Raw genomic sequence first — 26,111 nt, 5'->3', positions numbered from 1 at the left:
TAAACTATATCGTGTCACTAGCAAATCTGTTACGTTAGGCTGCTTTTTCATTCAATATAACCTTGTTTATATAAAATGCAGAGCTGTGTTTGATGTGCTTATGGGTCGTGTCCATGATACTGATTTTTCATTACTGACTAATAACAGAACAAAAGAATTAGCCTAGAATTTGCACCCCTAATGGCCACCATTAAGGTAACGTTCCTCTGTCTGTTGCTTAGTAATTAGATACTTGCCATGCACCTTGGTATATTCAGTTGATGTACTGATCTACAATGTTCATTAGAAATTATGAGTGCATTGTGGATGTCTAGCATCCTTAAAATGACTCTGGAATTACATTTTTACAATTTGGACAGAAAGAGAAATATAGCTGACATATTAAATGGTACTTTAATATGCAAACAGGAGCCCGTTTTAGTTCAAACGTTGATTCTTAGCCCACAAAATACCTTCATCAGAAGGTAGTTACACCACAAAGACATGGTAAAACCTAAAAATGAAAACGGAAATAGCATTCACTGCTATTAAAAGAGACACAACTTTCACACAAGTTGTTTTATTAACCAGCTTTTGTTGGTTCCAGCTATGTTATACATAAGCAGGGTTTTCTCCAGAGGTGGGAACAAGTCACCAAGTTGCAAGTAACAAGTAAGTCTTGACACAAGTCCAGAGTCAAGTGCCAAGTTAAGATAGTCGAGTCTCGATTCACGTCCCAAGTCAGTACAGGTGAGTCTCAAGTCGAGTCCCAAGTCACTATTCCTAATCTTCGAGTCCTAAACAAGTCAATCTAGATTCTTTAGCTAATTTTAGGCCACAACACCAAATAATGGTAACAGTACTGTAGCATTTTAATGGCAGCACGTTAGTAGTGTATGGCTGTAGATCATTTTTTTTCCCCTTCCAACTGAAACACAAAATTCATGGTACACAGATAACCATGAGAGGCGTACTGTATATATACAGAACAGTGCAACTACATATGAAAAGAATTTTAAACATTTAAACAATGGGCGATTAAAATAAAAACTAGCTCAGCCAACTAAAAACAACCACTAGTCTGAATTAAATTTAGACAACAGGAGAAACCAAAACGCCCAAGCTGAACAAAGTTTACAGAAAAGACAGTAAAATGATAGTGAATGTACAAAGCTGACGTTGACTTTTTTTGCCAGCAGCTTCTTATTTGAATTTTCTGTTCCACCTTAAATGGCGCAGCACTTACGTTCCGGCGTCTCTCTGCTGCGCCATTTAAGGTAGAACAGAAAATTCAAATACAAAGCTGGCGTATAACAAGTCAACTTCAGCTTTGTGATGAATGTTGTGCTTATTTTACCTGCAGAACCTGTTAAAATCGGTCAAACAGAGAGAGCTGTGTCTCAGTTGTTTTGCTATCATGAGGAAAATGGTCAGTTCGTCTGGTGAGTTCCACTAGTAAGAGTTTAAGGCCCTATTTATGGCACCCGGGAAACAGTTGGGGGTTAGCTGCCTTGCTCAAGGGCATTTCAGTTATTTCCTGTCGGCTCAAGGGATGAAACCAGCGACCTTCCAGTTACAAGGCTGGTTCCCTAACCTCCAGCCCACAACTGCCCCCGCATTGATGACGTTGATGCTTCACTTGTTTCCAGCTTATGGAGGCGAACTTCACTTGTCTTCCGAAATAAAATAAACCAAGCATAAACACAGTGACAGACACCTGATGACGTTACCATATATCAGGTTTACGACAGGAAACGAATCCATTCACATGAAATTAACCGACTGTGTAGCAGTCTGCAGTCAGACTCTCCACGTTTCTTACACTTTCGGTCTTGAGTCTTTCCGAGTCTTAAGGCTGAAGTCCAAGTCACTGGTGTTGAAGTCAAAGTGGAGTCACAAGTCTTTCTCAATTTTCTTGAATCAAGAGCCAAGTCATCAAATTTGTGATTTAAGTCGGACTCGAGTTCACACCTCTGTTTTTCTCTAACAGTTTGCTTTAGCCTCACCTCTTACGTCTTACTCTCTCGGCTGTCAGTGCTAGACTGATATCCATTCTTTCTGATCTACATCAACACAGCCTGCCAACAATTAAATGCGGTTGAATATTTAACCTAAAATTAACATGTCAACATCATTACTTGAACACACGGCAGTAGATCTGTGCCTCTTTAAAGTACTCGAATGCCTGAAGCTCTTGCCGCACTCAGAACAGTGATACGGTTTTTCTCCGGTGTGAATAAGCCGGTGTCGTTGGAGACCACCCATCTGTGTAAAACCTTTCCCACACACCGGACAGTGATACCGCTTTTCCCCCGTAGTGCACTCATGTTCATTTAAAGTACTCGTATGCCTGAAGCTCCGTCCACACTCCGAGCAGAAGTACGGTTTTTCTCCAGTGTGAATGCGCTGGTGTCGTCGGAGATGACCCAGCACAGTAAAATTCTTCCCACAGTCCGAACAGGAATACGGTCTCTCTCCAGTGTGAACGCGCTGGTGTGCTAGAAGAGGACCTACTTCATTAAACCTCTTCCCACATTCCGAGCACTGATGCGGTTTCTCTCCAGTGTGAATGCGCTGGTGTGTTTGGAGGTGACCCAGCTGATTAAAACTCTTTCCACACTCTGAGCACTGATGCGGTTTCTCTCCAGTGTGAATGCGCTGGTGTGTTTGGAGAATGTGCCGATGAGTGAAACTCTTCCCACACTCCGAACAGCGATGCGGTTTCTCTCCGGTGTGAACATTCTGGTGAACTTGAAGATGATGCTGTCGATTAAAACTCCTTCCACACACTGTGCACTGATACGGTTTCTCTCCTGTATGAATGCGACGATGTGTTTGGAGGCTACTCGGCGCAGAAAAGTTCTTCCCGCATTCCGGGCACTGATACGGTTTCTCTCCTGTGTGAACGCGCTGGTGTAGCTGTAGGGTAGATGGTTTAGGGAAACTCTTCCCGCAGTCTGAGCAGCGATGAGTTCTCTTCTTTTCTGAACTTTCCTGCAGATGGCTGTGGGGTGTGTTAGTGTGGTGAGGGCCAGGCGTTGTTTCTTGAGTGCTGGAGCTTCTTATGGATTCCATAATCTCACAGTTTATCACTGCGATGCATTTCCTGTGTTTGTAAAGGTAAATTTAACCTGCGCAGGTAAATGGACACTATGAGCAGATGATGACATGGAACAGGACACCATTGGTTTCTGTAGGAGAAAACAAAAAATGCAGTTTGACAGTGCAATAAGATGATTGTATGTTTCCAACAGAAGGATTTTCTGCAATAAAATCCTCTTTTTTGGCCCCCCCAACCCCCTAGAGTCACTGGTCACTAGCAGGTCATGATTTCGAGACCGCTGGCTTAGCAATTCTCAATCAGCCAAGAGGTTTACAAAACATTTTTTGCAACATACATTGTTAATTGTTTGTGTGATGTTGTGCGGATATGACTGTGTGGTAGATGAAGCACAGATAACTTGTTGGTGTGATTGTTTTTTCTCCGGTTTTATATTACGTTTATTTCATTTAATAGCCTATACATAAGATCTTAACTTAGTAGTTATATTCAGTTATTCACAATGATAGTTAGTAATTAGCTGAGTAATAATTGTCGTTACATTTTCCTTAATCCATGTAGATATTCCCAATAGATTAGCACCTTTTTATACAAATTGAAGTCAGCTTCGTATTCCACCTTAAATGATGCAGACTGAGGCGCAAAAATGTAAGTGCTGCACCACTTAAGTTGGAACGGGAAAATTCAAACAAGCTGGAGATCAGAAAGTCAACTTCAGCCTCGTCCTTCTTGGTGTGTTTTGGGAGTCTAACGCATTTTTATGAGCATAAAGATTAGAAGTGATTCACACTGATGGATTTGCTAATGTGTGTGTGATTGTGTTTCTACTGGAACTCTGAATATGAAAACTATTACTGCTGCTAAACAGCAACATCACAGTTATTAAATAGAAATAAAAGCTGTCGAGAACAGTCCATGCAGCCTAGATTAATCTATGTCTGAAGATTATAACAAAACTAATTTGGTGAAAATCAGTTGAGTAATAAGAATGTTATTCATGATGATCTCCATGGACAATCCACATTGTATCTGCACCACAAACAGACTCACTCTGATCTTACTGTAACTGCAATCTAGCATTTCTATACCTACATATATAGACATGCTTTACATCTTTCATCATTATCTTGTATAACCTGGAATATATATGTCAATATTCTATCCCCTGTGTACCCTGCATTTCATTTATACACCTCAGACTCAGTAATTGCATATATGGAAATGTGTACGACTGTACATATCATAGCTTTTATTTCATTATCTATATAATTGTACATTGGGTTGGTGCAACACTGGTGTATATTAATATGCATCTTTAGAGCCTAATGTGTATTTTTTTTTTAAATATACCTTTTATTTATTTTTGTATTTAAGTACTACAAGGGGGTTACGCACCTAAGATTTTCACTCACCTTCGCACCTGTGTAAATGTGAGGTGACAAACGTGGTTTGATTAGATTATGATCAATTTAACCAAGCAGCAATAAAAGCTATTTAGAGCAGTCCATGTCTAAAGATTATAACAAAACAAATTTGGTGAAAATCGGTTGAGTAATAAGGAAGGTATGGCCGATTTGATCATGAGAACCAATCAGATCTCAGTACAGGGTATTTGTTTACAAGCGGATCTTGACCGCTCCAACATGGCGGACGCGCAGACGTATCGCCTCAGACGGAGAACAACAGAGAACGGGGCGTCTATATTCGCATGTTTATGGTTTATACAGTCAGTTAACAGAACCGTTCCAGCTTCCATCGAGGTAAACAGGCTAACTGACATTAGCCAGCACTGCTACAGTGCAGACAGAGCGCTTTCTCAGCAGAGTTTTTAGCTAATTAGCATTACAGCTTCAAACGGGAGTTAAAACACGCAGAAACAAAGACACAGAAACAAAGACACATCATGAAGGAGGAGGATGGATTACACAAACACAGTTTAGAGACTAAACACCTCGTTTCCGCTCCAGTTTAGCGGCTCAATCTGCAGCTTTTCTCTTCCACCTCACATCTCACCAGCGTTCGCGCCAGGAGCGACTCGGCCTCGCGAGATTCACGCGCTTTACAAAAGAAGAGCGGTGGCAAAATACGAGTCCCTCATCAGTAGAGGATCTCACACGGAAATGTTCTACAGATGAACTAGAACCATGTTTATTTAAAAGGTGTACAGCTCCTGATTCTCTTATAGATTTATTATTATTATTATTATTATTATTATTATTATTATTATTATAATTACGTATAATATTATTGTTACATTTCTTTCTCTTCATCTAAGAAAACACCATCAGCTGAAAACAGGAGCTCACAAACGGCGTACGTCATCTTCAGAAGGTGATCACTTATCTAAGTATCGATTAAAACAGTGCTGTAAAGATCTGCTCCTGTTTCTCTCTCCACTTTGAGAGTGTGGAAGGTTGGACTGCAGATCAGGATCACCATCCACTGGGTTAATTTTGTGCCAAAAGTTTCAAATAAAATACCAAAATTCACAAGCAAAATGTCAAGTATCAGAATGACCAAAATATGTTGCAAATACAAGTAATGAGAGTTAGATAAAACTTAATTTTTCAAATAGATTACTACTCACTTTCTCTCATTCTGATATAAATTTATTACTCATTTTGCCTGTTTTTGCTTTAATCTTTTTCTATTTGCTGATACATTTGTTGCTTCTGGAGTTGCTCTTTTGCTTCTGAGACATCATAGAGAGGAGAACCATGCTGTACTGTCTTCCAGGTTTCTTAAATGCTAGAGGGCGCTCCCGAGTGAGTCCAAAATGAATGGGTTAATATGGAGCATTTGAGCAAAATCATAGTTTATAAATGCTGAAACATTTTTAATATAAAAGAATACATTTATTTCCTGAACACAGAACAGCATAAACATTTTAACACCGCTGCTGAACTGTGCTTTTGAACTGGAGTAGCCAGTAAGCTGCTCCGCCCACCTACCAATCAGCACTCAGTAGCAGTAATGCTAACCAATCAGCATTCAGTATCAGTAGCGTTAACGTCCTGCTGCCCAAAACCTGTTTGCCATAGAAAAACTGAAACATACAGGTAAGTTTTCTTTGCTTTGTTAGTGTAATACATATTTCTACTTTCCAAAATTAAAGTTCTGGACAAGAGGTTAGAAACTATTTAAACTTTTTGGCCATTTAGCTCTTTTCTGCCTCATTCATTTAGGACTTGCTCGCAGGCGCCCTCTGCTGTTTTGCATTCATGTTTTTTTTTAAATAACGAGGGAAATAGGATTACCTGCTGAACTGACAACACACCCCTCTACAAACCAATCAGTGTCAAGTATTGCTAGACCCAGCACATGTAGGTGATGACAACAGGACGTAGGTGTGTGAAGTTCTTTAATGTCCTTCGTAAATTGCAATGTATACAATGTAACAAAACATGAACCTTGGTGCAGACCTTGGTCAAGACTGTCAGGTGTGAAAACACCCTTAGTCAGTTAGAAGTGAGGGTATCTGTTGGTACCTCTGAGGTACAGGTGGTTAGGAGAGAGTGTATCTGTTGGTACCTCTGAGGTACAGGTGGTTAGGAGAGAGGGTTTCTGTTGGTACCTCTGAGGTACAGGTGGTTAGGAGAGAGGGTTTCTGTTGGTACCTCTGAGGTACAGGTGGTTAGGAGAGAGGGTATCTGTTGGCTCCTTTTAATGTTCATTTGGCAAGCATTAAAGTTATCTATTGGGCCACTCCAACGTATATTCAACTAAGAGTTAGGATATCTGTTGGGCTCCTCTGTGATACATTCAGTTAGGAGTGGCGATATCCCTCGAATGTACACTCAGCGTATCTATTGGCTCTCTCTATTGTACGTTTTCTCGTTTAGTAGACAGGATAACCGCTGGGTCCCTCTGATGAATGGGCAGTGAGGTGGGACAATATCTGCCAGTTCCCCCTTTGATGTACAGTTGGCTGGGGAGATAACATGTTGGTACTGTACAGAGTTACAGTCAAATAAGAGAGAAGATCTGTTGGGTCCCTCTAATGTTTAGTTGGTCAGATAAGAGACACCTACAATGGCTTGCATCACATTGAGGAACAGGGGCAGAGTGAAGGGAATCCTTCCAACCCAGAGGGAGCAGATCCAGTTATGCTTTCCTGAACTGCAGGACACAGAGGGCTGGGGCCTCACTGAAGATCGACATTGCAATGTCTCTGATGCTAGAAAGAACACGTACAGAGTTGCACTTCTTGGTGACCCCAAAAATCTGGTGATGAAATTCATGTTTCATCAGTTTTCGCCTCCCTCTTAGTGCACTTGTGCGTCTTTAAAGTATTCGAATGCCTGAAGTTTTTCCCACAGTCTGAGCAGTAATACGGTTTCTCACCGGTGTGAATGCGCTGGTGCGTTTGGAGGTGACTCTGTAGAGTAAAACTCTTCCCGCATTCAGAGCACTGATATGGTTTCTCTCCGGTGTGAACAGGCTGGTGTTTTTTGAGAGTGCCGCTGTTTCTGAAGCTCTTCCCGCACTCCGTGCAGTAATACGGTTTCTCTCCCGTGTGAATGCGCCGGTGTGTTTTGAGAGTACCTATGTTTCTAAAACTCTTCCCGCACTCTGAGCACTGACATGGTTTCTCTCCTGTGTGAATCAGCTGGTGTGTTTTCAGGGTACTTGTGTTTCTGAAACTCTTCCCACACTTGGAGCAGTAATACGGTTTCTCTCCGGTGTGAATGCGCAGGTGTTTTTGGAGATGGCTCTGTCGATTAAAACTCTTCCTGCACTCCGAGCAGTAATACGGTTTCTCTCCTGTGTGGATGCGTTGGTGCACTTGGAGACTACTGTGTCTTGTAAAACTCTTCCCGCACTCTGAGCAGGGATGACGCTGCTTCTTTCTAGCATTATTCAGACAGTGAGATGTGCCAGTGCGGAGAGCACCAGGTGACTGTTGTGGAGAACTGGAGCTTCTTCTGGACGCCATACTCTCACATTCAATCTCTCCTCAGTTCAGCAGCGTGGTGTGACTCTCTTCGTGGCATCTCTTGATGCGTTAGTGGAGGTAAACATGAACTGTGGAGAAACGTGGGCACCAGGAGCAGGAGAAGACTTTGAAAAGGATGTTTCTGGGGGAGAAAATGGGAGAAAAAGAGTGAAATGCAACCGAAGTGTGACATCAAACTAAGGAAGACGTACTATTAAAATAGTACAGTGTATGTTCAGAAAAGCTTTAGATCAAATAATCTAAGTCTGTAATCAGACTGCAGGCAAATCAGATTCTAAGGTCAAATCAGATCTTTTAAGACGACTGTCCGCACCATTATGCACATGATCAGATTTCTTTTTCATCACTAGTCTATCTGCATGGGTTGCCATGGTAACGACGTAGGCATCAGTAACTGTAGCTATGCTGGTGATGTGGATGCAGAAGAGATGGAGGAGCATCATCTCACCCTCCAAACTCTTCAGAATTCTCTTCATAATCATGAATCTTTTACATCATTTTTGTTTGTTGTGTTGCGAGTGATGCAAAAGACGCTTTGAAATCCGATTTGAGCATCCAGAGCGTCCAGACTGAGACATCTATAAAAATCTGATTGGAGTCGCATTTCGAACCTCCTCCAAATGTGGTTTGGATCTGAAGTGGGATTTTGTGTTTTTTGCTGTTCAGACCATCAAAAATCCGGATATGCCAAAAATCAGATTTGGGCTGGCAGTCTGAACAAGACCTAAAATGTGCTGGACACCAGGCTTTCAGGACCTGAGCTGGACATCCCTTCAGTCCACTCCTCCTGGATGAAGGCTTTATCATTGAGGTTTAACTGATTGGCGCTGTAATACATGCGTCTTCAACTCCGGTCCTGGAGGAGTAGAGTCCAGCAGTTTTCATGTGGGTTTTTCACTGTTCAGACTATTAAATCAATATGGACACAATCTGGATTTGCCAAAAATCAGATTTGAGCTGGCAGTCTAAACAAGGCCTTAGCAGCTCACATTTTACAAAATAACCCCACCAAAATCATACAGAGAAGAAAACAGATTCACCAGTAATTCACAGAGGGTCAGCAGAATTTCATATCAAGAAGACAGACTTTATCAATCTGGTTAAAATGCAGGTAAATTAGTTAAAGAGTTTGACTAAAGCACCAGTGGGTCTTGTTGGGATCGGTTAAATATTTAAAGTCCCAGAAAACAGTAAAAAGTAAAAAATTAAAATTAAGTAAAATATTAAAAATGTTTGTATGACACTAAAGTTCAGTGTTATAATAAACATCCAGCAAAACTTAAATAAAAAGGAAGATATAAAAATGATAAAATACAGCCTAAAACCACTGATCAGCCCTATCTGAGAACTTTGTGGGCGTGGCTAATGAGCAGCTTGATTGGCAGCTCTCTGTCCAGCATTCCTTGGATGGTTGGATGAAGCAGCGCATGAATGAAGGAACAGCCGAGTGAACAATGTTGGTGTTGGTAAACAAGTAAACAGGCAACAGGCAGCTACAGACAGGTGGGCTTGCTTGCTATCTTTTGGTTAGGCTGATTTAGCTTTAGCCCGCTAAGCTTCTCTGACTCTGAAACTGTTCTGTGTGGGCGGGGCAAGAGACCAAAGATTAGGACCGCCCAGTTTACACTGAGAGGAGAGAAATATAGTGAAATATATTGGTCATTTATTGGTCAGTGGAACATCATTCAAAGGGTAAACTTAGTACATATTCATTGTTTGCCTACAAGAACAAGATTAACCTGATTGGAAAGAAAACACAGATTTGGGTTCCCTGGTTCTTTAAGGCTCTAATACACATTCCCATCATGGACTATTCACACTCCTCCTCTCAGGGACTGGTCATGGTCTCGTGAGTCACCTCACACTCCAATACTAAAGCATAAAACAGAAGATGAAACCGTTTAATTACACTAAAAGGTTTTTATTTGCTTGGAAAACAAACAAAATGAGCCTTGTTAATGTGTTAATGTGTAATATACTGTTGAGTCTGCCAAGCTACGATCTGACCTTAGATTTTACAGCCAAGATTTGATTTTGTATAAAACAACAACAAAATCCTATTATTGTATATTATTGATTAGAATGTATAACTTCAGGTGCCTAACAACAGATAACAATTCTTCACTTTATTTATTTAGTCGTTTGTACATATTCAGTGTTTTTTTGTTTAATTAATGTTTCTATCTGCAGGACATGGTGCCAAGTATTTAGGCCACCCTCTTAACCCCCTCAACTACCTTGCTCCACACCCAAGAGCACCTGGCAGTCAGAGGCCCTTGAGCTCCATGAGCCCCAGTGGCCTGGTCAGTATGCTGTTGGGAGAGTGACACATTAATCAGCTTCCAGAAGAGTTCTGCCCACCACGCTCCTAAAGCTCTCATCACCCGGAGTAGAAAACTGTGAGTGCCGCTCCTCCCAGCTCTTAATCTGCCAGCTATCACCACTCTGCTGTTTACCCAACACACATGTACTCCCTTGGGCAAGTGAGGAAACCCCCCCCCCACCTCCCCACCTGGCACCACTAAGACTGTCATTGACTGTCAGATGGAATCATTATGACATAAGTTGACGACTTAATTTATTTTTCAAAAAATTAACATATGGAATGTACTTAGTGTAAGTTTTATTTTTTTTTCAAACATTTTGACATTTGAATGACACGTTCTGCAAAACCTACACTCTTAAAAAAGATGGTTCTTCAAGGGTTCTATAGTAAAGACAATGGTTCTACATAGATAGTATTTAAAGAGCCATGTGCATGATTACATGGTTCTTTCCATCATGAAAGCGTTCTTCAGATTGATGCAGAATGTGTTGTAGATGGTTCTATACAGCCCCAAAAAGGGTTCCGCTGTCGTTACAAGCCAAAGAAACCTTTTTTGCTAAGAGTGTAGTTGACAAATTGATGCTGTGAAAACAAAGTTATTAATTTTATGCATCATCATCATAATCATCTTCCTCCTGTTCATGCTCATCTCCTGCATGGACATGGCTTAGCTTTACAGTAATGAGCACTGTTCTTCTTCTTTAGGAGCATTTTCCCAGTATTTTCTCCAGTTACTGCACATTTTATATGCAACATGCAAATAAAGGACCTCTTGATACAGTTTAACATCACAATGAAACACTTAATGATGATCAAACATAAAAGAACAAGAAGCAAAATGATGATTCTACTACATTAATGATGTAAGTGTGAACACAGGACAGCTCTGACTCTTTTCCAGGGGGAATATCTTCCTAACCTTGTCTCTTAGGATCAATAATGACTCAGTGTATGAGTGCGGGAGGTGTAGAAGATCCTCACCTTCAGCAGCTCCTGCTCCTCCAGCAGCTCTGTGGAAGCTGGCGCTGATCTTCTTCTCTGCTTTATAGCAGTGGGTGAACCACAGCGCCTCCACATGGGCTGCAGGAGGACTCACACTGGAACCATGTGATCTATGGTGCGTCTGGGGTGCAGTTATTGCGCACTCTGGCAACATGAAATGTAATCAAAGTAAAAATATGGGTGCTGAGTAACAATATTCTTCAATTACAAGTGAAGATATGCAACCAAAAATATGACATGTATTTACATTTAAACACACAATATAAAGCAAAAAGTCAGAAAAGTCCATTATATCAGCTCCACTTACTATATAGGTGCACCTTGTAGTTCTACAGTTACAGACTGTAGTCCATCTGTTTCTCTGCATACTTTGTTAGCCCCCTTTTACCCTGTTCTTCAGTGGTCAGGACCCCCATGGACCCTCACAGAGCAGGTACTATTTGGGTGGTGGGTCATTCTCAGCACTGCAGTCACACTGACGTGGTGGTGGTGTGTTAGTGTGTGTTGTGCTGGTCTGAGTGGATCAGACACAGCAGTGCTGCTGGAGTTTTTAAACACTGTGTCCACTCACTGTCCACTCTACTAGACACTCCTACCTTGTCAGTCCACCTTGTAGATGTAAAGTCAGAGACGATAGCTGATCTGCTGCTGCACAGTTTGTGTTGGTCATCCTCTAGTCCTTCATCAGTGGTCACAGGACGCTGCCCACAGGACGCTGCTGGCTGGACATTTTTGATTGGTGGACTATTCTCAGTCCAGCAGTGACACTGAGGTGTTTAAAAACTCCAGCACCACTGCTGTGTCTGATCCACTCGTACCAGCACAACACACACTAACACCACCACCACCACGTCAGTGTTACTGCAGTGCTGAGAATGATCCACCACCCAAATAGTACCTGCTCTGTGAGGGTCCATGGGGGTCCTGACCACTGAAGAACAGGGTAAAAGGGGGCTAACAAAGTATCAGAGAAACAGATGGACTACAGTCTGTAACTGTAGAACTACAAAGTGCACCTATATAGTAAGTGGAGCTGATAAAATGGACAATGAGCGTAGAAACAAGGAGGTGGTCGAAACGTTATGCCTGATCTGTGTATATATACATATATAAATCAAGCATGCAAATGGTTCTTTGAGTGTCCATGATTCTGTACAGAAACATGTCTTTACTAAAGAACCCTTGAAGAACTATCTTTTTAAAAATGTAGGAGGAAGGATAGATCTTTTTGGTGCCTCAGAGGTACAACCAGTTAGGAGACATCGGGGATCTCTATTGTTACAAATATAATCCGGGAGTGATATTTATTTGTGCACTGGAGCAACAATTTACACAAATTTGTAAGAATATAGTTTAACTGACAATTTAGAAAAATCAGTCGACTTGAATAGAAATCAAATACTGTGTTTTGATTCGACAGTATGATTCTATGGTACACTTAAACAGCTCCTGTCCCAACTTTTTTGGAACGTGGCATCAATTTCAATTTTATCAATTTTAGAATGAGTGTATATTTACAAAAAACAATGAAGTTAAAACATTAATCACACAATCATACAAATATAAATCGCATGACTTAAAATAGTAACAATAGCATCAATCAGAAACTTTATAAAAAGGTTACATCACTGATGTTCAGAGGTGAGCAATAACTAATTACATTTACTCAGGTACATTGCTGCTGTCGGAACACAACCTCGTATCTCCAAAATGGTAACTTTACAGGAGACAGAAAAAAACTAATTTTTTCATGTTAAAGTAAGTTAATGTAAGTTTACTTTTGTGTTAATTTTATTCTGCTTTGTTGGCGCCAGCATCTATTGGTCACAGCTCTGACTTTGGAGCTTTAGCATTTTATTTTAGGCCAAAATAATCTAAAAAAACACAAAAAAGAGCCAAACAAACTTCTATTTCCGTGCTGAAAGATGCTGGATTTACTAAGAAACTCCGCTGCAGTTCTGTACGTTACTCAGTACTTAAGTAGTTTTATGACCTGCTATTTTTGGACTTTTACTCAAGTCTCATTATTTTACCCAAGTATCAATACTTTCACTTGAGCATTGTTTATCCTACTAGACCCACCTCTGTTAATGTTTTCAATTAAAATCAGGTGTCATGAGTATTTCATCATCCTCTCAGAGCACTTATGTCTCCTAAAAGTACTCAGATGTCTGAAGCTCCGCCCACACTCTGAGCAGTAATGCGGTTTCTCTCCGGTGTGAATGAGCTGGTGTGTTTGCAGAGAACTTTTCAGGGTGAACCTCTTTCCACACTCTGAGCAGTGATACGGTTTCTGTCCTGTGTGAACGCGCTGGTGTTTCCTGAAGGTGGCGCTGTCTCTAAAATTCCTCCCACAGTCAGAGCAGTAATACGGTTTCTCTCCGGTGTGAACACGCTGGTGTTGTCTTAGATGGCTCTGTACAGTAAAACTCCTGCCGCAGTCTGAACAGCGATACGGTTTCTCTCCCGTGTGAAGGCGCTGGTGTCGTTGGAGACTGTTCTGCAGAGTGAAGCTCTTCCCGCACTCCCAGCAGTGATACGGTTTCTCTCCTGTGTGAACGCGCTGATGTTTCTTGAGGGTTCCACCATCTCTAAAGCTCCTCCCGCACTCTGAGCAGCGATACGGTTTCTCTCCGGTGTGAATGCGCTGGTGTTTTTTGAAGGTTCCACTGTCTCTAAAACTGTTCCCACACTCCAAGCAGTGAAACGGTTTCTCTCCGGTGTGAATGCGCTGGTGTACCTGGAGATAACTGTGATGGTGAAAACTCTTCCCGCAATCTGAGCAGCGGTGAAGTCTCTTCTTTACTGTGTTCGGCGTTCTTCTGGGAGATGTAAGAGCACCAGAGGATGTTTGCTGAGCAGCCGAGCTTCTTCTTAATGCCATATTACCATCAAGCCTTGTACAGTTCCTCTCTTTGTGGCATCTCCTGGTGTGTTTGTGGAGGTGACTTTAAACAGGGTGGATTCTAGAAGCAGATTTTCCAGAAAACGTCATTGATGTCTGGATGAAAAAAGGAAAACATTTCAAACTGACAATTAATATCATTTGAATAGCTCAGTAATTTAAAAAAAATTCCAGTCAAGTGATTTAATGGGCCCTCTCCTCAGCTATGGACCAGACCCAATTTAGATGTATCCTGGGACATGCTTGCGAACTGCTGGAGGCAAAGGAGATTTAACCTGCCCCCCAGCTCCTCAACAGTTTCTACAGCTCCACAGTGGAGAGTGCACTGATCAGAGGCATCACTGCCTGCTTTTGCCACTGCACTGCACCCCAGAGATAGATAGATGGATAGATGGATGGATGGACGGACAGATAGATAGACAGATAGATAGGAGCTCCAGAGGAGGGTAGGGACTGCTCAGTTCATCACCAGAGCTGCTCTGCCATCCATACAGGACACCTAGCATGACAGATTCCCAAGGAGAGCCAGCAGCATCATCTCAGCCTGGTTCACCTGGTTTATCTACCATCTGGAAAGCCTTACCGGAGCTTCACAGCCCAAAACACCAGACTAAAGAACAACTTCTACCTTCATGCAACTGCAGCCGACTCAAGCGACTGCACTCAGTGTTCTCTATTTTTGTACATATTCATATATTTGCCATTAGGGGTGTAATTTTCCAGTTTCAGAACAGTCCATTCCTCAATTCTTTTAGCCATTTCCCATTAGAAAGCAAAAACATCAGCAGGGACAGGATAAGCCTCTGGTCCACGCTTCTGAAAAAAGACCTCTTGAACCACTTAGAAGCATTAGAACCGGATGATTTTGTTTTCTAATGAGAATTGGCCTAATGGTTACCATTACAGACCAATAGTTACCTGTGGGACATCTTTAGCTCCCATTAGGAAACCATAAGATACATCTGGAATCAGAACACCTGTTAAACCATTAGAGTCCTTTACACTGTGATATCAACTCAAACAACCCAAAACACATTACAGAACCACCAGGAACCAACAGAAACATGTAATGGTTTCTAAGGTGTTCTGTTTTTCAGCAAAGCAACAGAATAAAAGAGCACTGAGACACCAAACCACAGAGGAAAATAATATTTGTGACCAAAAAGTCTGTATGACAGCTGCTTCTGAGTTGGTTTACATATTTTCCATCTACAGTTTACAGTGATCTCTCCATCCATTCCTCTGAGAGTGTATCAGTGTGAGGTGTAGAAGATCCTCACCTCAGCAGCTCCTGCATCTCCAGCAGCTCTGTGGAAGCTCGGGCTGATGGTCAGACCTTCTTCTCTGCTTTAGTGGAGTTGGAGAAGCACAGTTACAGAAACAGCGCCTCCTCCTGGACAGCAGGGGCTTCACGAGTGCGTTATTTTTTTTTATCCCACCCGTTTTCCGGTGAGCACAACTCCCTCACCGATTGATTAGCTTAGAAGGCAATTACATCACCATAGCAACCATAAAGCGTAGTGAACTCGAGCTTCCACAGTCATTAGAAATAATTCATCCCAGCTTTTACACATTTGTATTCAAGTCACTAATGGTATTCTGTCCCTGCTGAAAAAAGACCATTGGAACCATTAGGATTAAAACCTGATGGTTTTGTTTCTAAAGGGAATGGGCTTAATAGTTCCCATATGAGACCACTAGTTCACCTAGGACACCTTTAGATCCCATTAGTAAACCATCAAATGCATTTGGAATCAGAACACTTACAAACCATTAGAGTCCTTTACACTGTGATATGCAACCCTGCTGGTTCCTGCTGGTGTCCATTCGTCTCCAATAGTGTTCTGATGGGTTGATATCACAGTATAAAGGACTCTAATGGTTTAACAGGTGTTCTGATTCCAGATGCACACACATCCGATCTGATCACTTGCAGATAACAGTGTGGACAGTCGCCTCAAAAGATCTGATTTGAGAAATCTGATTCACCTGCAGTCTGAACACAGATTAGGGAAACACAAAGTTGTGCAGAGTAAGGGGTCTCCAGTTCTGGAAACCTCTGATCTAAGACCTACAATGGTTTATGAATGAGGACACCCCTCTGATGTCAGGTAGGAGAGAACATTTGATTGGTCTTTCGAGATACAGTCAGTTACTAGAGAGGACACCTGTTGGGTCCGTCTGATGTACATTCGGTCAGGAGACAGGACACCTTAGACAGATATCTGTCTGTTGGGTCAGCTGATGAACAGTAACCAAGGAGAGAGGGCACAGGTTAAGCCGCTTCTCAACCACATGGTACCAGCTTGACTCGACTCAACTTTTTCTGGTTCTCCATCAGGCAAACCTGGTACCTACTATTTTTGGTATCACCGCCATTGAGGTTCCGCGCGAGCTGAGCCGATTCCATGGTGACATGGAAAATCTGCAGACTGCTGATTGATTGGAAAGAATCATCACCATCACCCTAAACACATATGCTAACGTTAGCTACCAGGTTAGCGTAGCCTCTTGTGCCACCTTTGAGCACCAGAATCGTCTTGTTGTTTGAACTCTGATGTAGTTTTCCCCCCAAACTCTCCTGTTTTTTTCAGCAGTCTTTTGTCTCGCTGCCATCAGCCTTGTCTGAACAAAGTTTGTCTCCTTCATGTCTCGGCAGTTTCATGTGGTGTCGCTATAATGACCAGCTACATTGAGGGGGCGCTATATCTGCAGTGGAGAACGAAGTAGCTGGTACCAGAAGTGAGTAAAGTTGAGTCGGGACGTATCATGCAGTGGAAAATCTCTGATGTACAGGTAAGGAAGAGACAGGATGGATGTTTGGTCCCTTTGATGTACTGCTGCTCCCACATTGGGTCCCACTAATGTACAGTGACCTCAAAGAGGATATCTGTTGGGTCCCTCTGATCATTAATGTTCTATGTACATCAACTGCAGACAATGTAAATAAATAGAATATATATGTGGAAAGCAAATTATTAAATCATTCAAACTCTTCAACTAGACAAGGTTTCATTACTGTGACACACTTTCTTTGTTAACTTACCATTTGGCTGGGGGCTCCTGAGTGGCGCAACCATCTAAGCTCGATCCCCGGTGATGCTACAGCTATCCGTGCCCGGGAGTCCAAGAGAGCACAGTTGTCCTCGCTCTCTCTGGTCTCTCTGGGTGGGCAGGGTTGCCCTGCACCTCCCCCCATCACTCAGCGCAATGCTAGTCAGCATCTGTTAGCTGACGTATCAGAACTAGTGGTTAGTGATCTCCTCTACGTTCAGCTGTACAATGACGCTGCGTTAACGGCAGTTTGAAAAGATGCGGTGGAGCTTCACAGGACTTGGAGGAAGCCTGTGTTTGCCTTCACCCTCCTAGCGCTGGTGGTATTCTATGATTGGTGGAGTTCTAACTAGTGGGTGGAATTGGATACAACTAAATTGGGGAGAAGACTGAGAAAAATCCAGAACAAAAAAAAAGAAAACACCTTACCATTTGGACAAAAACCAATCTGACATACAAGTAATGCAGGGCTTTTTTACTTCAAATTGCAACATCAAATTTGGCACATCTGTTAACTAAAACAACACAGTCTTTAAAGACAATCACACTTCATCAAAGTCATACAAACAAAGTCAATAACTTTTGTTATAATATTAACCACTGCCTTCATCAGAAGCAACATAATCAGCAAAAACACAGGTTAATCATGTCTCACGAGTATTTCATCTTCCTCTCAGTGCACTTGTGTTTCTTTAAGGTAATCAAATGCCTGAAGTTCTGTTCACACTCTGAGCAGTAATACGGTTTCTCTCCGGTGTGAATACGCCAGTGTGACTGGAGAGAACTTTTCAGAGCAAAGCTCTTGCCACACTCTGAGCACAGATATGGTTTCTCTCCGGTGTGAATGCGCTGGTGTGTTTTGAAGGTAGTGCTGTCTCTAAAACTCCGCCCACACTCCGAGCAGTAATACGGTTTCTCCCCTGTGTGAAGGCGCTGGTGCCGCTGGAGGCTACTGTGTAGAGCGAAAGTCTTCCCGCACTCCCAGCAGTCATACGGTTTCATTCCTGTGTGAATGCGCTGGTGTACATGGAGATCACTCTGTTGAATGAATCTCTTCCCGCACTCTGAGCACTCGTACGGTTTCTCTCCGGTGTGAACGCGCTGGTGTCGGTGGAGGGAACTCTGCAGAGTAAAGCTCTGTCCACACTCTGAGCAGTGATACGGTTTCTCTCCGGTGTGAATGCGCTGGTGTTTTCTAAGTGTGCTTCTGCCCCCGAATCTCTTCCCGCACTCAGAGCAGTGAAAGGGTTTCTCTCCTGTGTGGGTGCGCTGGTGTATCTGGAGATCACTGTGTTGAGTAAATCTCTTCCCGCACTCCAAGCAGGGATACGGTTTCTCTCCGGTGTGAATGCGCTGGTGTAGTTGGAGACTATTCTGCTGGTTAAAACTCTTTCCACACTCTGTGCACTGATACGGTTTCTCTCCAGTGTGAACGCGCTGGTGTGTTCTCAGATGACTCGGATAGTGAAAACTCTTCCCGCACTCTGAGCAGTCGTGAGGTCTCTTCGCTCCTGTGTTGTTCTGTGTTTGACTGTGAGACGTGTTAGCGTGGAGAGGACCGGAGGACGTCTGTTGAGCGCTGGAGCTTCCTCTGGACTCCATATTCATACAGTTAATCTCTTCTGCTCTCAGAAGTGCAAGGTTTTCCTCTGGATGGCTTACTGAAGACTAGTGCTGCAAATGTGGACGTGAAACAACATTCAGCACCATTTTTGCTGAGCCAGAGAAGATGCTGCTTACATGTAAACACCACAGGTCTAACTATATATTATTACTCTGTTCTGTTTTTAGCTATTTTGCAAAATGAGTTATTTATTAAGTGTGTGTGTGTGTGTGTGTGTGTGTGTGTGTATATATATATATATATATATATTAAAATGGGTCTACAGAAACATCCATTTTTTTGTCCCTAGCGTTTACAGATATATTATACTTAACACCTAATACTTATACTAAATATTACAACAGGGTTACAATTTATATTTTAAAATAAAACTATATTATACATATTATATATATGATATATATTATATATCTAAATAATAAGTTATTTTAACAATTACACCTTCTTGAGCCTCAATTTAGCAACATTGGTTATTAAATCAATTTTTTAGAATTCCAAGCACCACAGAAATGGTTGTCCCCACAGTCATGTGTGAAGGGTGAGGCCATATTTTGAGGTAAAAAACATGTTTTTCTGCAATTTTAACCACAATAATCTGTACATGACTATGGGATATATAAATTAAATGACATAAAGAAAACAAATGCCAAACAAATATAAAATATATGATGAAAGTTGTCCCCGGGAGTCGTGTCACTGGTGTTACTGCGCAACAAAAAATCTCTTACTTTGAAATAAAAGTCACACTGATGACATCACTTGACTTCCTTTTACCTATTTTCTGAGGATCTATGAAGAAAAGCACATGGTGAGTCCACTGTGTCTTTCAGTTATCAGAGATTTTCTCATTTAGCTCATGATTTTATATGAAGCTTTTAGCTGAAGTCACTGGTGTGACCGACTTTATTCTGAGGTAATTGTGAAAAAATAGAATACAAATGAATTAAATTACATATTTTAGTGGACATTCCATGATTGACAACATGTGGTTTGATGCTCTGTAGCAGTTATTTTTTAAAATGCATTTTTCATTAAAAAATATGTGTATTACGATTTTTTGATGCTACAGTTCAAACTGTTCTCTCTCTAATTGATTCTCTAAGGCTCAATACAAATCATACTGTTAACACTGTGTAGTGCTGAGCATCTCCTCACCTTCAGCACTGCAGCTCCTGCTTCTCTCTCCAGCAGAACTCAGGAGGCTCAGGCAGCTGATCAGATCTTCTTCTTCTCCGCTTTACTGGGGTTGGAGGATCCCAGACAAACAGCGCCTCCACCTGGACTGCAGGGCATTTACACTGGAAAGACCACTGGAGACTCACAGCAGCAATGCAGGGCGCATTGTTTTTATCCACCAATATTACCAGAAGCCTCACTCGCATCCTGAGTTATGAATGGGTATCAGTTTATATGAGCATTTAATTGACTGATCAGATAATAAAAGCAAGCATAAATGGTCAGAACTATGGTCAGTGAGCAGTGAGGGTATCTGTTTGGTTCTTCTTAGATACGGTGAGTTAAGATAGAGGGTATCCGTTGGGTTCTTTAAGATGTAGTCAATTAGGAGTGAGAGTATCTGTTGGGTTCCCTCCGAAATACAGTTCTCAGGTGGGTTTCTTAGAGGTGGTTAGATAAGAGAGAGAAGATTTCAACTGGTTGGTTACCTATGAGATACGAGCTGCATTCCAAAGCCTAGGCTGCAGCCGAGGTAGGGTGGGGTCCTCAGTACGACTGTCCTATGAAGACTCCACCTTAGTAGCCTATCGGTCACACAAATGGAACAGTCCTAACGAGGCTGCGTTATGATGTCACCAGAAAGGTCCTGCCTCTTGAAATTGCAGCACAAAACTTGTGAGGGAACTGGTGAGAGAAAATGGAGCCCTTGTGTTGGTTGCTATGGTAGCTAATATGCCAACAAGCTTATGCAGTATGATAAACTACATATGTTAATCAGAAGTATTTGTGTATATGATATACACACCGATCAGGCATAACATTATAAAGTGTGAAATGATTGATTAATTAAAGCATTCATCTATACACTGATCAGGCATAACATTATGACCACCTCCTTGTTTCTACACTCATTGTCCATTTTATCAGCTCCACTTACTATATAGGTGCACTTTGTAGTTCTACAGTTACAGACTGTAGTCCATCTGTTTCTCTGCATACTTTGTTAGCCCCCTTTTACCCTGTTCTTCAGTGGTCAGGACCCCCATGGACCCTCACAGAGCAGGTACTATTTGGGTGGTGGATCATTCTCAGCACTGCAGTAACACTGACGTGGTGGTGGTGTGTTAGTGTGTGTTGCGCTAGTCTGAGTGGATCAGACACAGCAGTGCTGCTAAACACTGTGTCCACTCACTGTCCACTCTATTAGACACTCCTACCTTGTCAGTCCACCTTGTAGATGTAAAGCCAGAGACGATATCTCATCTGCTGCTGCACAGTTAGTGTTGGTCATCCTCTAGTCCCTCATCAGTGGTCACAGGACGCTGTTGGCTGGATATTTTTGGTTGATGGACTATTCTCAGTTCTTGGTGGACTATTCTCACCTCAGTGACAGTGAGGTGTTTAAAAACTCCAGCAGCACAGCAGTGTCTGATCCACTCAGACCAGCACGACACACACTAACACACCACCACCACGTCAGTGTTACTGCAGTGCTGAGAATGATCCACCACCCAAATAGTACCTGCTCTGTGAGGGTCCATGGGGGTCCTGACCACTGAAGAACAGGGTAAAAGGGGGCTAACAAAGTATGCAGAGAAACAGATGGACTACAGTCTGTAACTGTAGAACTACAAAGTGCACCTATATAGTAAGTGGAGCTGATAAAATGGACATTGAGTGTAGAAACAAGGAGGTGGTCATAATGTCATGTCTGATCAGTGTATAGATGAATGCTTTAATTAATCAATCATTTTACACTTTATAAGGTGATGAAGACGTTCAAGTATGTGAACAACTTACATGTTAAAACTAGCTCTGCACCAACAGCTTCACTTTCCTGGTGCTGTTTTTTTTGTCCTTCATGTCATTCGTGTGCAGAAAGAACTGGGGGTAAACGAAGGCCTGTAAGGATACATCAGTTGCGTCCTTAAAATCACTCAGAACGTAGGCTGCATTTCTAGGCTGTATATGAAGGGTCCTTCACTTTGGAACGGTCTTCTATGACGTACCGGCCGAGAAATGCAGCCTAGACTTCAGAACGCAGCTACAGTCAATCAGGAGACAGGATACCTGTTGGGTCCCTCTGATGCAAATCATGAACATCATTGATGTCCTAGTTACATCAACTGGCAGGCAGTGTGAGCTTCATCATGGAAAGCAAATCCTTCAATTAACCAAACGTTTTAAGCAGACAGGGTTTCAGACTCTCTCTCAGTTATATATCTGAGCACTGGAGCAGCAGTTAACAAAACTGGTGAGTATAAAAACTCCAACAGTCATTTTTTCACTCCAACCTCAAATTTGGTGCATATTAACCAGGAAGTCGTTCAAGATATAAATCACACATAACCAAACAAATCCAAATTCAGGAGTCCGAAACTCCTGAAACTGCCTTCATCAGAAGCAAATCAACAAAACCACAGGTTACATCCATTAAGGTTTTTCCAAAAATTGCTCATGAATTGTGTTATGAGTATTTCACCGTCCTCTCAACACACTTGTGTTTCTTTAAGGTAACCAAATGTCTGTAGCTCCGCCCACAGTCCGAGCAGTAATACGGTTTCTCCCCGGTGTGAATGCGCTGGTGTGTTTGGAGAGAACTTCTCAGGGCGAAGCTCTTCCCGCACTCTGAACAGTGATACGGTTTCTCTCCGGTGTGAATGCGCAGGTGTGATTTCAAGGTAAAACCGTCTCTAAAGCTCCGCCCACACTCCGAGCAGCAGTACGGTTTCTCCCCGGTGTGAGAGCGCTGGTGTTTTTTCAGGGTACAACTCTCTCTAAAATACTTCCCACAGTCTGAGCACCGATGCGGTTTCTCTCCGGTGTGAATGAGCTGGTGTGTTTGGAAATCGTACTTCTGAGTAAAACTCCTCCCACATTCAGAGCAGGAATACGGTCTCTCTCCGGTGTGAACGCGCTGGTGCACTTTGAGTTCACAGAGTTTAACAAATCTCTTTCCACACTCTGTGCAGAGATGCGGTTTCTCTCCAGTGTGAACGCGCTGGTGTGTTTTGAGATGGCTCGAATATTTGAAACTCTTCCCGCACTCTGAGCAGTCGTGAGGTCTCTTCGCTCCTGTGTTGTTCTGTGTTTGACTGTGAGACGTGTTAGTGTGTTCAGTACCGGAGGACATCTGCTGAGTGCTGGAGCTTCCTCTGGACTCCATATTCTCACATTTAATCCCTCCTGATTTCAGCGGTGTGATGTGGTGAGAGGCAAATTTAAGCTGAGCAGTAAGGTGGATAGTAGAACTTCGTCCATTTCTAGAGGAAGAAAGAAAATATGACAAACTTAGTGGGAAAAGCAATAAAAGCATGAAAGTGTAAAACTGCTGATTGTGCCCAGGATAAAAGAATATTCATATATTTTTTATGGGACGGGCCCTGCAAAGACTGGTGGCCTGTTCGGGATGTTTCCTGCTTTATGCCCAATGATCGGTGTTTATTTAAATCAAGAGAGAAACAATAACTCTGAAAATTGGTTTAAATATTATAAATATTTCTTCTTTTTCTTCGCTGATACCAACACTGAAAACGTAAGCACTGGCTGATACAAAGAACAGATATCTGAAATAAAAATACTACACTGCACATTTTAGGACATCCTCACACCACAAGAACTGCATTAAAAATATCAATATGACAATACATCGTGGTTAAGCTCACGATGGCTGTATCAATATTTATACATTTACATTTTTATGCTGCGTGTACTCAGAAGTCAAACAGATACTGCAAGTTTGAGGGGTAAAACAGTTATGGATGAGCTCTTTATTTATTATTATATGTATATGTATAGCGCTCAGGTGTTAGCGTTTAGGTTAAGTCTTTGTAGAGCTACTTTGTGTTGTAGCACTGTGTACTTATCTAAAACGAAACTAAACCTTTTAAGGGTCAAATTTGAGATTATAACTCTGTTAGAACAACCAGCAAGACCCTCCTTGGTGACCAGTTTAACCAGCACAAGGCCAGCATGAACCAGCTTTGGCCAGTGCTGTTTTTTTCAGCATGGAAAACAAATGCAATTAAACAAAATTAACTACAAAATCAATGTGATTAAATATTTTAATCGTCCTAATTGAAATAATGTCTTAAAAATGAACATCTATAGTGACAAACCTGAACTGAACTGTACCTGCATGTTCTGAAAGGCTTTATTTTATTTTTTTTTACACATTATTTTTATATTATCTGTTTTATGTGCACACAAATAATAATGAAGCCAGTGGAGCCCTCTGTGCACACAAAACAACAGATTACTGGAAAAGCTTCTCCCCATAATTCAGTGTGTGAGATGTAATCAGAGTGATTCAGAGTGGTTTGGTGTGAAATGGTTCAGATGTCTTTACAGTGGTGGTGATAGGAACCAGGGGTCGCCATGAGTACAACACAAATATAGACATTTTATTTACTATCCAAAACCATCAGTGAACCTACACGAGTCTTCTGAGTTTATATGGAATGTTGATGATGGAAAATAGTGGAAAATCTGAAATAAGTTTTCTTTGGGGACTATTTTGCCTCAGCGCCCTGCATGTATCCCTCCACCATGAATGGAGTTTAAGTTCTCAAAACTATCATAAAACAGTGTCTCAGTCGTCAGGCAGTGAATTCATAACCATTTCATGTAGTAACTTTCTGTGAGGGAGCTTTTAGAGGTGGACGTCTGGTTCCTATCACCACCACTGTGAACAACCCAGCTGAAAGAAATCATAGAAAGCATTAAAAGGTTCTGCTGGTGTCCAGTAGTCTCTAATGAGGTTCTGTGCTCTACTGATTGGTTAATATCACAGTGTGAAGGACTCTAATTGTTTAACAGGTGTTCTGATTGCAGATGTATTTGATGGTTGCTTAAGGGGGTCTGCAGTTGTCCTAAAGGAAACTAGTGGTCTCTAATGATAACAATTAAGCCAATTCCCATTAGAAAGAAACGCCATCAGATTTTAATCCCAACGGTTCTAAGAGTCTTTTTTCAGCAGGGAATTCTGAATCGGTAAGTTAATCTAGAACAGAGCGTTTCACATCAAACCACATCAAACGCCTCTGTTTACATCTCAGCTGTTTAATGATCGATATGTAAACCGCGAAGGTTATTAAAGGTTAAGAGGTCAAAATGTTCATCTCTCCATCCGTTTCTTTTAGGATCAATATAAACTCAGTGTGTGAGATGAAGAAGATCCCCACCTTCAGCAGCTCCGGCTCCTCCAGCGCCTCTATGAAGCAGCACTGACCATAGATATACATACCTAGATGCCGCATTGGGTCCAGCCAGGCACGTCAACGGCGCCGCCATTTTGGAGCGGTCAACATCGCTGCTGGACTGCATTCAGCACCATTACAGAGCGGCAGTTTAAGTAAGATACTGTTCAAAATTACACAATTTCAAGAATATTGCTCTCAGAAAGCGGGATAGGATAATATAACGGAGGGAACGCAGCGATCCACGCTCATGTTTGTGTGATGCGTATTGTCTGTGTGATGTTTATGTGTGAACCTGCTGATGTGATTGTTTTCTCTGTGGTTTTATATTAAGCTTATTTCATTTAATAGTCTATTCAGGAGGTCTTAACTTTATGTAGTAGTTATTTATTTATTATGATGGTATGTTGTAGCTGGGTGAGCTATAGCATTCCTTAATCCGTGTAGATATTCATGATAGATTAATGTTAGCACCTTCTTACACAAACCTGAAGTTAGCTTCTTATTTGCCAGCTTCTTGTTCGAATTTTCCTGTTCCACCTTAAATGGTGCATCTGCACTATTTGCTGATGTGTGTGAGATTATGTTTCTGCCAGAGCGCTAAACTTGGTTTTTAACGTCAGGTGCAGACTGAATAATTTCCTGCTGGTCTGGACGGCTAATTATCACGATCAGTTATTAAAGAAATAAAAGCTACCGAGAGCAGATCCGTGCAGCCCAGATTAATCTGTGTCTGAGGATTATAACAAAACAGATTTGGTGAAAATCGGTTGAGTAATAAGGAAGTTGAGGCTGATTTAATCCTGAGACTCATCGTCTCTCAATTCAA

At 41.8% G+C, this 26,111-nt stretch overlaps 2 protein-coding genes and 1 long non-coding RNA gene across 4 annotated transcripts; 1 reads left to right on the top strand and 2 right to left on the bottom strand.

Moving 5' to 3' along the window:
- Positions 1-375: 375 nt before the first annotated feature.
- On the bottom strand, positions 376-8,001 carry LOC118809037 (zinc finger protein 658B-like). Its single transcript, XM_036571965.1, has 3 exons — positions 7,315-8,001; position 6,493; positions 376-2,889 (listed from the first exon to the last, which is right to left on the bottom strand). Exons 1-3 carry the CDS (start codon positions 7,974-7,976, stop codon positions 2,086-2,088), a joined length of 1,467 nt encoding a protein of 488 aa, XP_036427858.1. The 5' UTR covers positions 7,977-8,001; the 3' UTR covers positions 376-2,085.
- On the top strand, positions 4,480-10,326 carry LOC118809039. The gene is made up of 3 exons (XR_005007329.1): positions 4,480-5,199; positions 5,316-5,371; positions 10,188-10,326. It is a non-coding gene; the product is annotated as an uncharacterized LOC118809039 (long non-coding RNA).
- Positions 10,327-11,381: 1,055 nt separating this feature from the next.
- Positions 11,382-22,523, bottom strand: LOC118809027 (gastrula zinc finger protein XlCGF7.1-like). Of its 2 annotated transcripts, XM_036571957.1 has the most exons (4): positions 20,064-20,847; positions 17,967-18,958; positions 13,408-14,147; positions 11,382-11,469 (listed from the first exon to the last, which is right to left on the bottom strand). In XM_036571957.1, the coding sequence occupies exons 2-3, from the start codon at positions 18,890-18,892 to the stop codon at positions 13,439-13,441; spliced, it is 1,635 nt and encodes a 544-aa protein (XP_036427850.1). In that variant the 5' UTR covers positions 18,893-18,958; positions 20,064-20,847; the 3' UTR covers positions 11,382-11,469; positions 13,408-13,438. The 2 variants fall into 2 exon arrangements, with proteins under 2 accessions (XP_036427850.1, XP_036427849.1); XM_036571956.1 differs by lacking the exons at positions 11,382-11,469; positions 13,408-14,147 and adding an exon at positions 21,885-22,523 and having other exon boundaries at positions 17,759-18,958; positions 20,064-20,768.
- Positions 22,524-26,111: the final 3,588 nt, after the last annotated feature.

This window comes from Colossoma macropomum, unplaced genomic scaffold, assembly GCF_904425465.1.
Source record: "Colossoma macropomum unplaced genomic scaffold, Colossoma_macropomum, whole genome shotgun sequence".
Taxonomy (NCBI): Eukaryota; Metazoa; Chordata; class Actinopteri; order Characiformes; family Serrasalmidae; genus Colossoma; species Colossoma macropomum.
Note: the sequence above shows the minus strand (reverse complement) of the source record. Positions and strands in the feature narration are given on the sequence as shown.

Coding starts and splice junctions, on each gene's coding strand:
- LOC118809027 (XM_036571957.1), bottom strand. CDS start 18,892: ATGAATATGGAGTCCAGAGGAAGCTCCAGCGCTCAACAGACGTCCTCC. Junction 14,148..17,966: donor ATTACCTTAAAGAAACACAA/GTGCACTGAGAG, acceptor TACATCTCCCAG/AAGAACGCCGAACACAGTAA.
- LOC118809037 (XM_036571965.1), bottom strand. CDS start 7,976: ATGGCGTCCAGAAGAAGCTCCAGTTCTCCACAACAGTCACCTGGTGCT.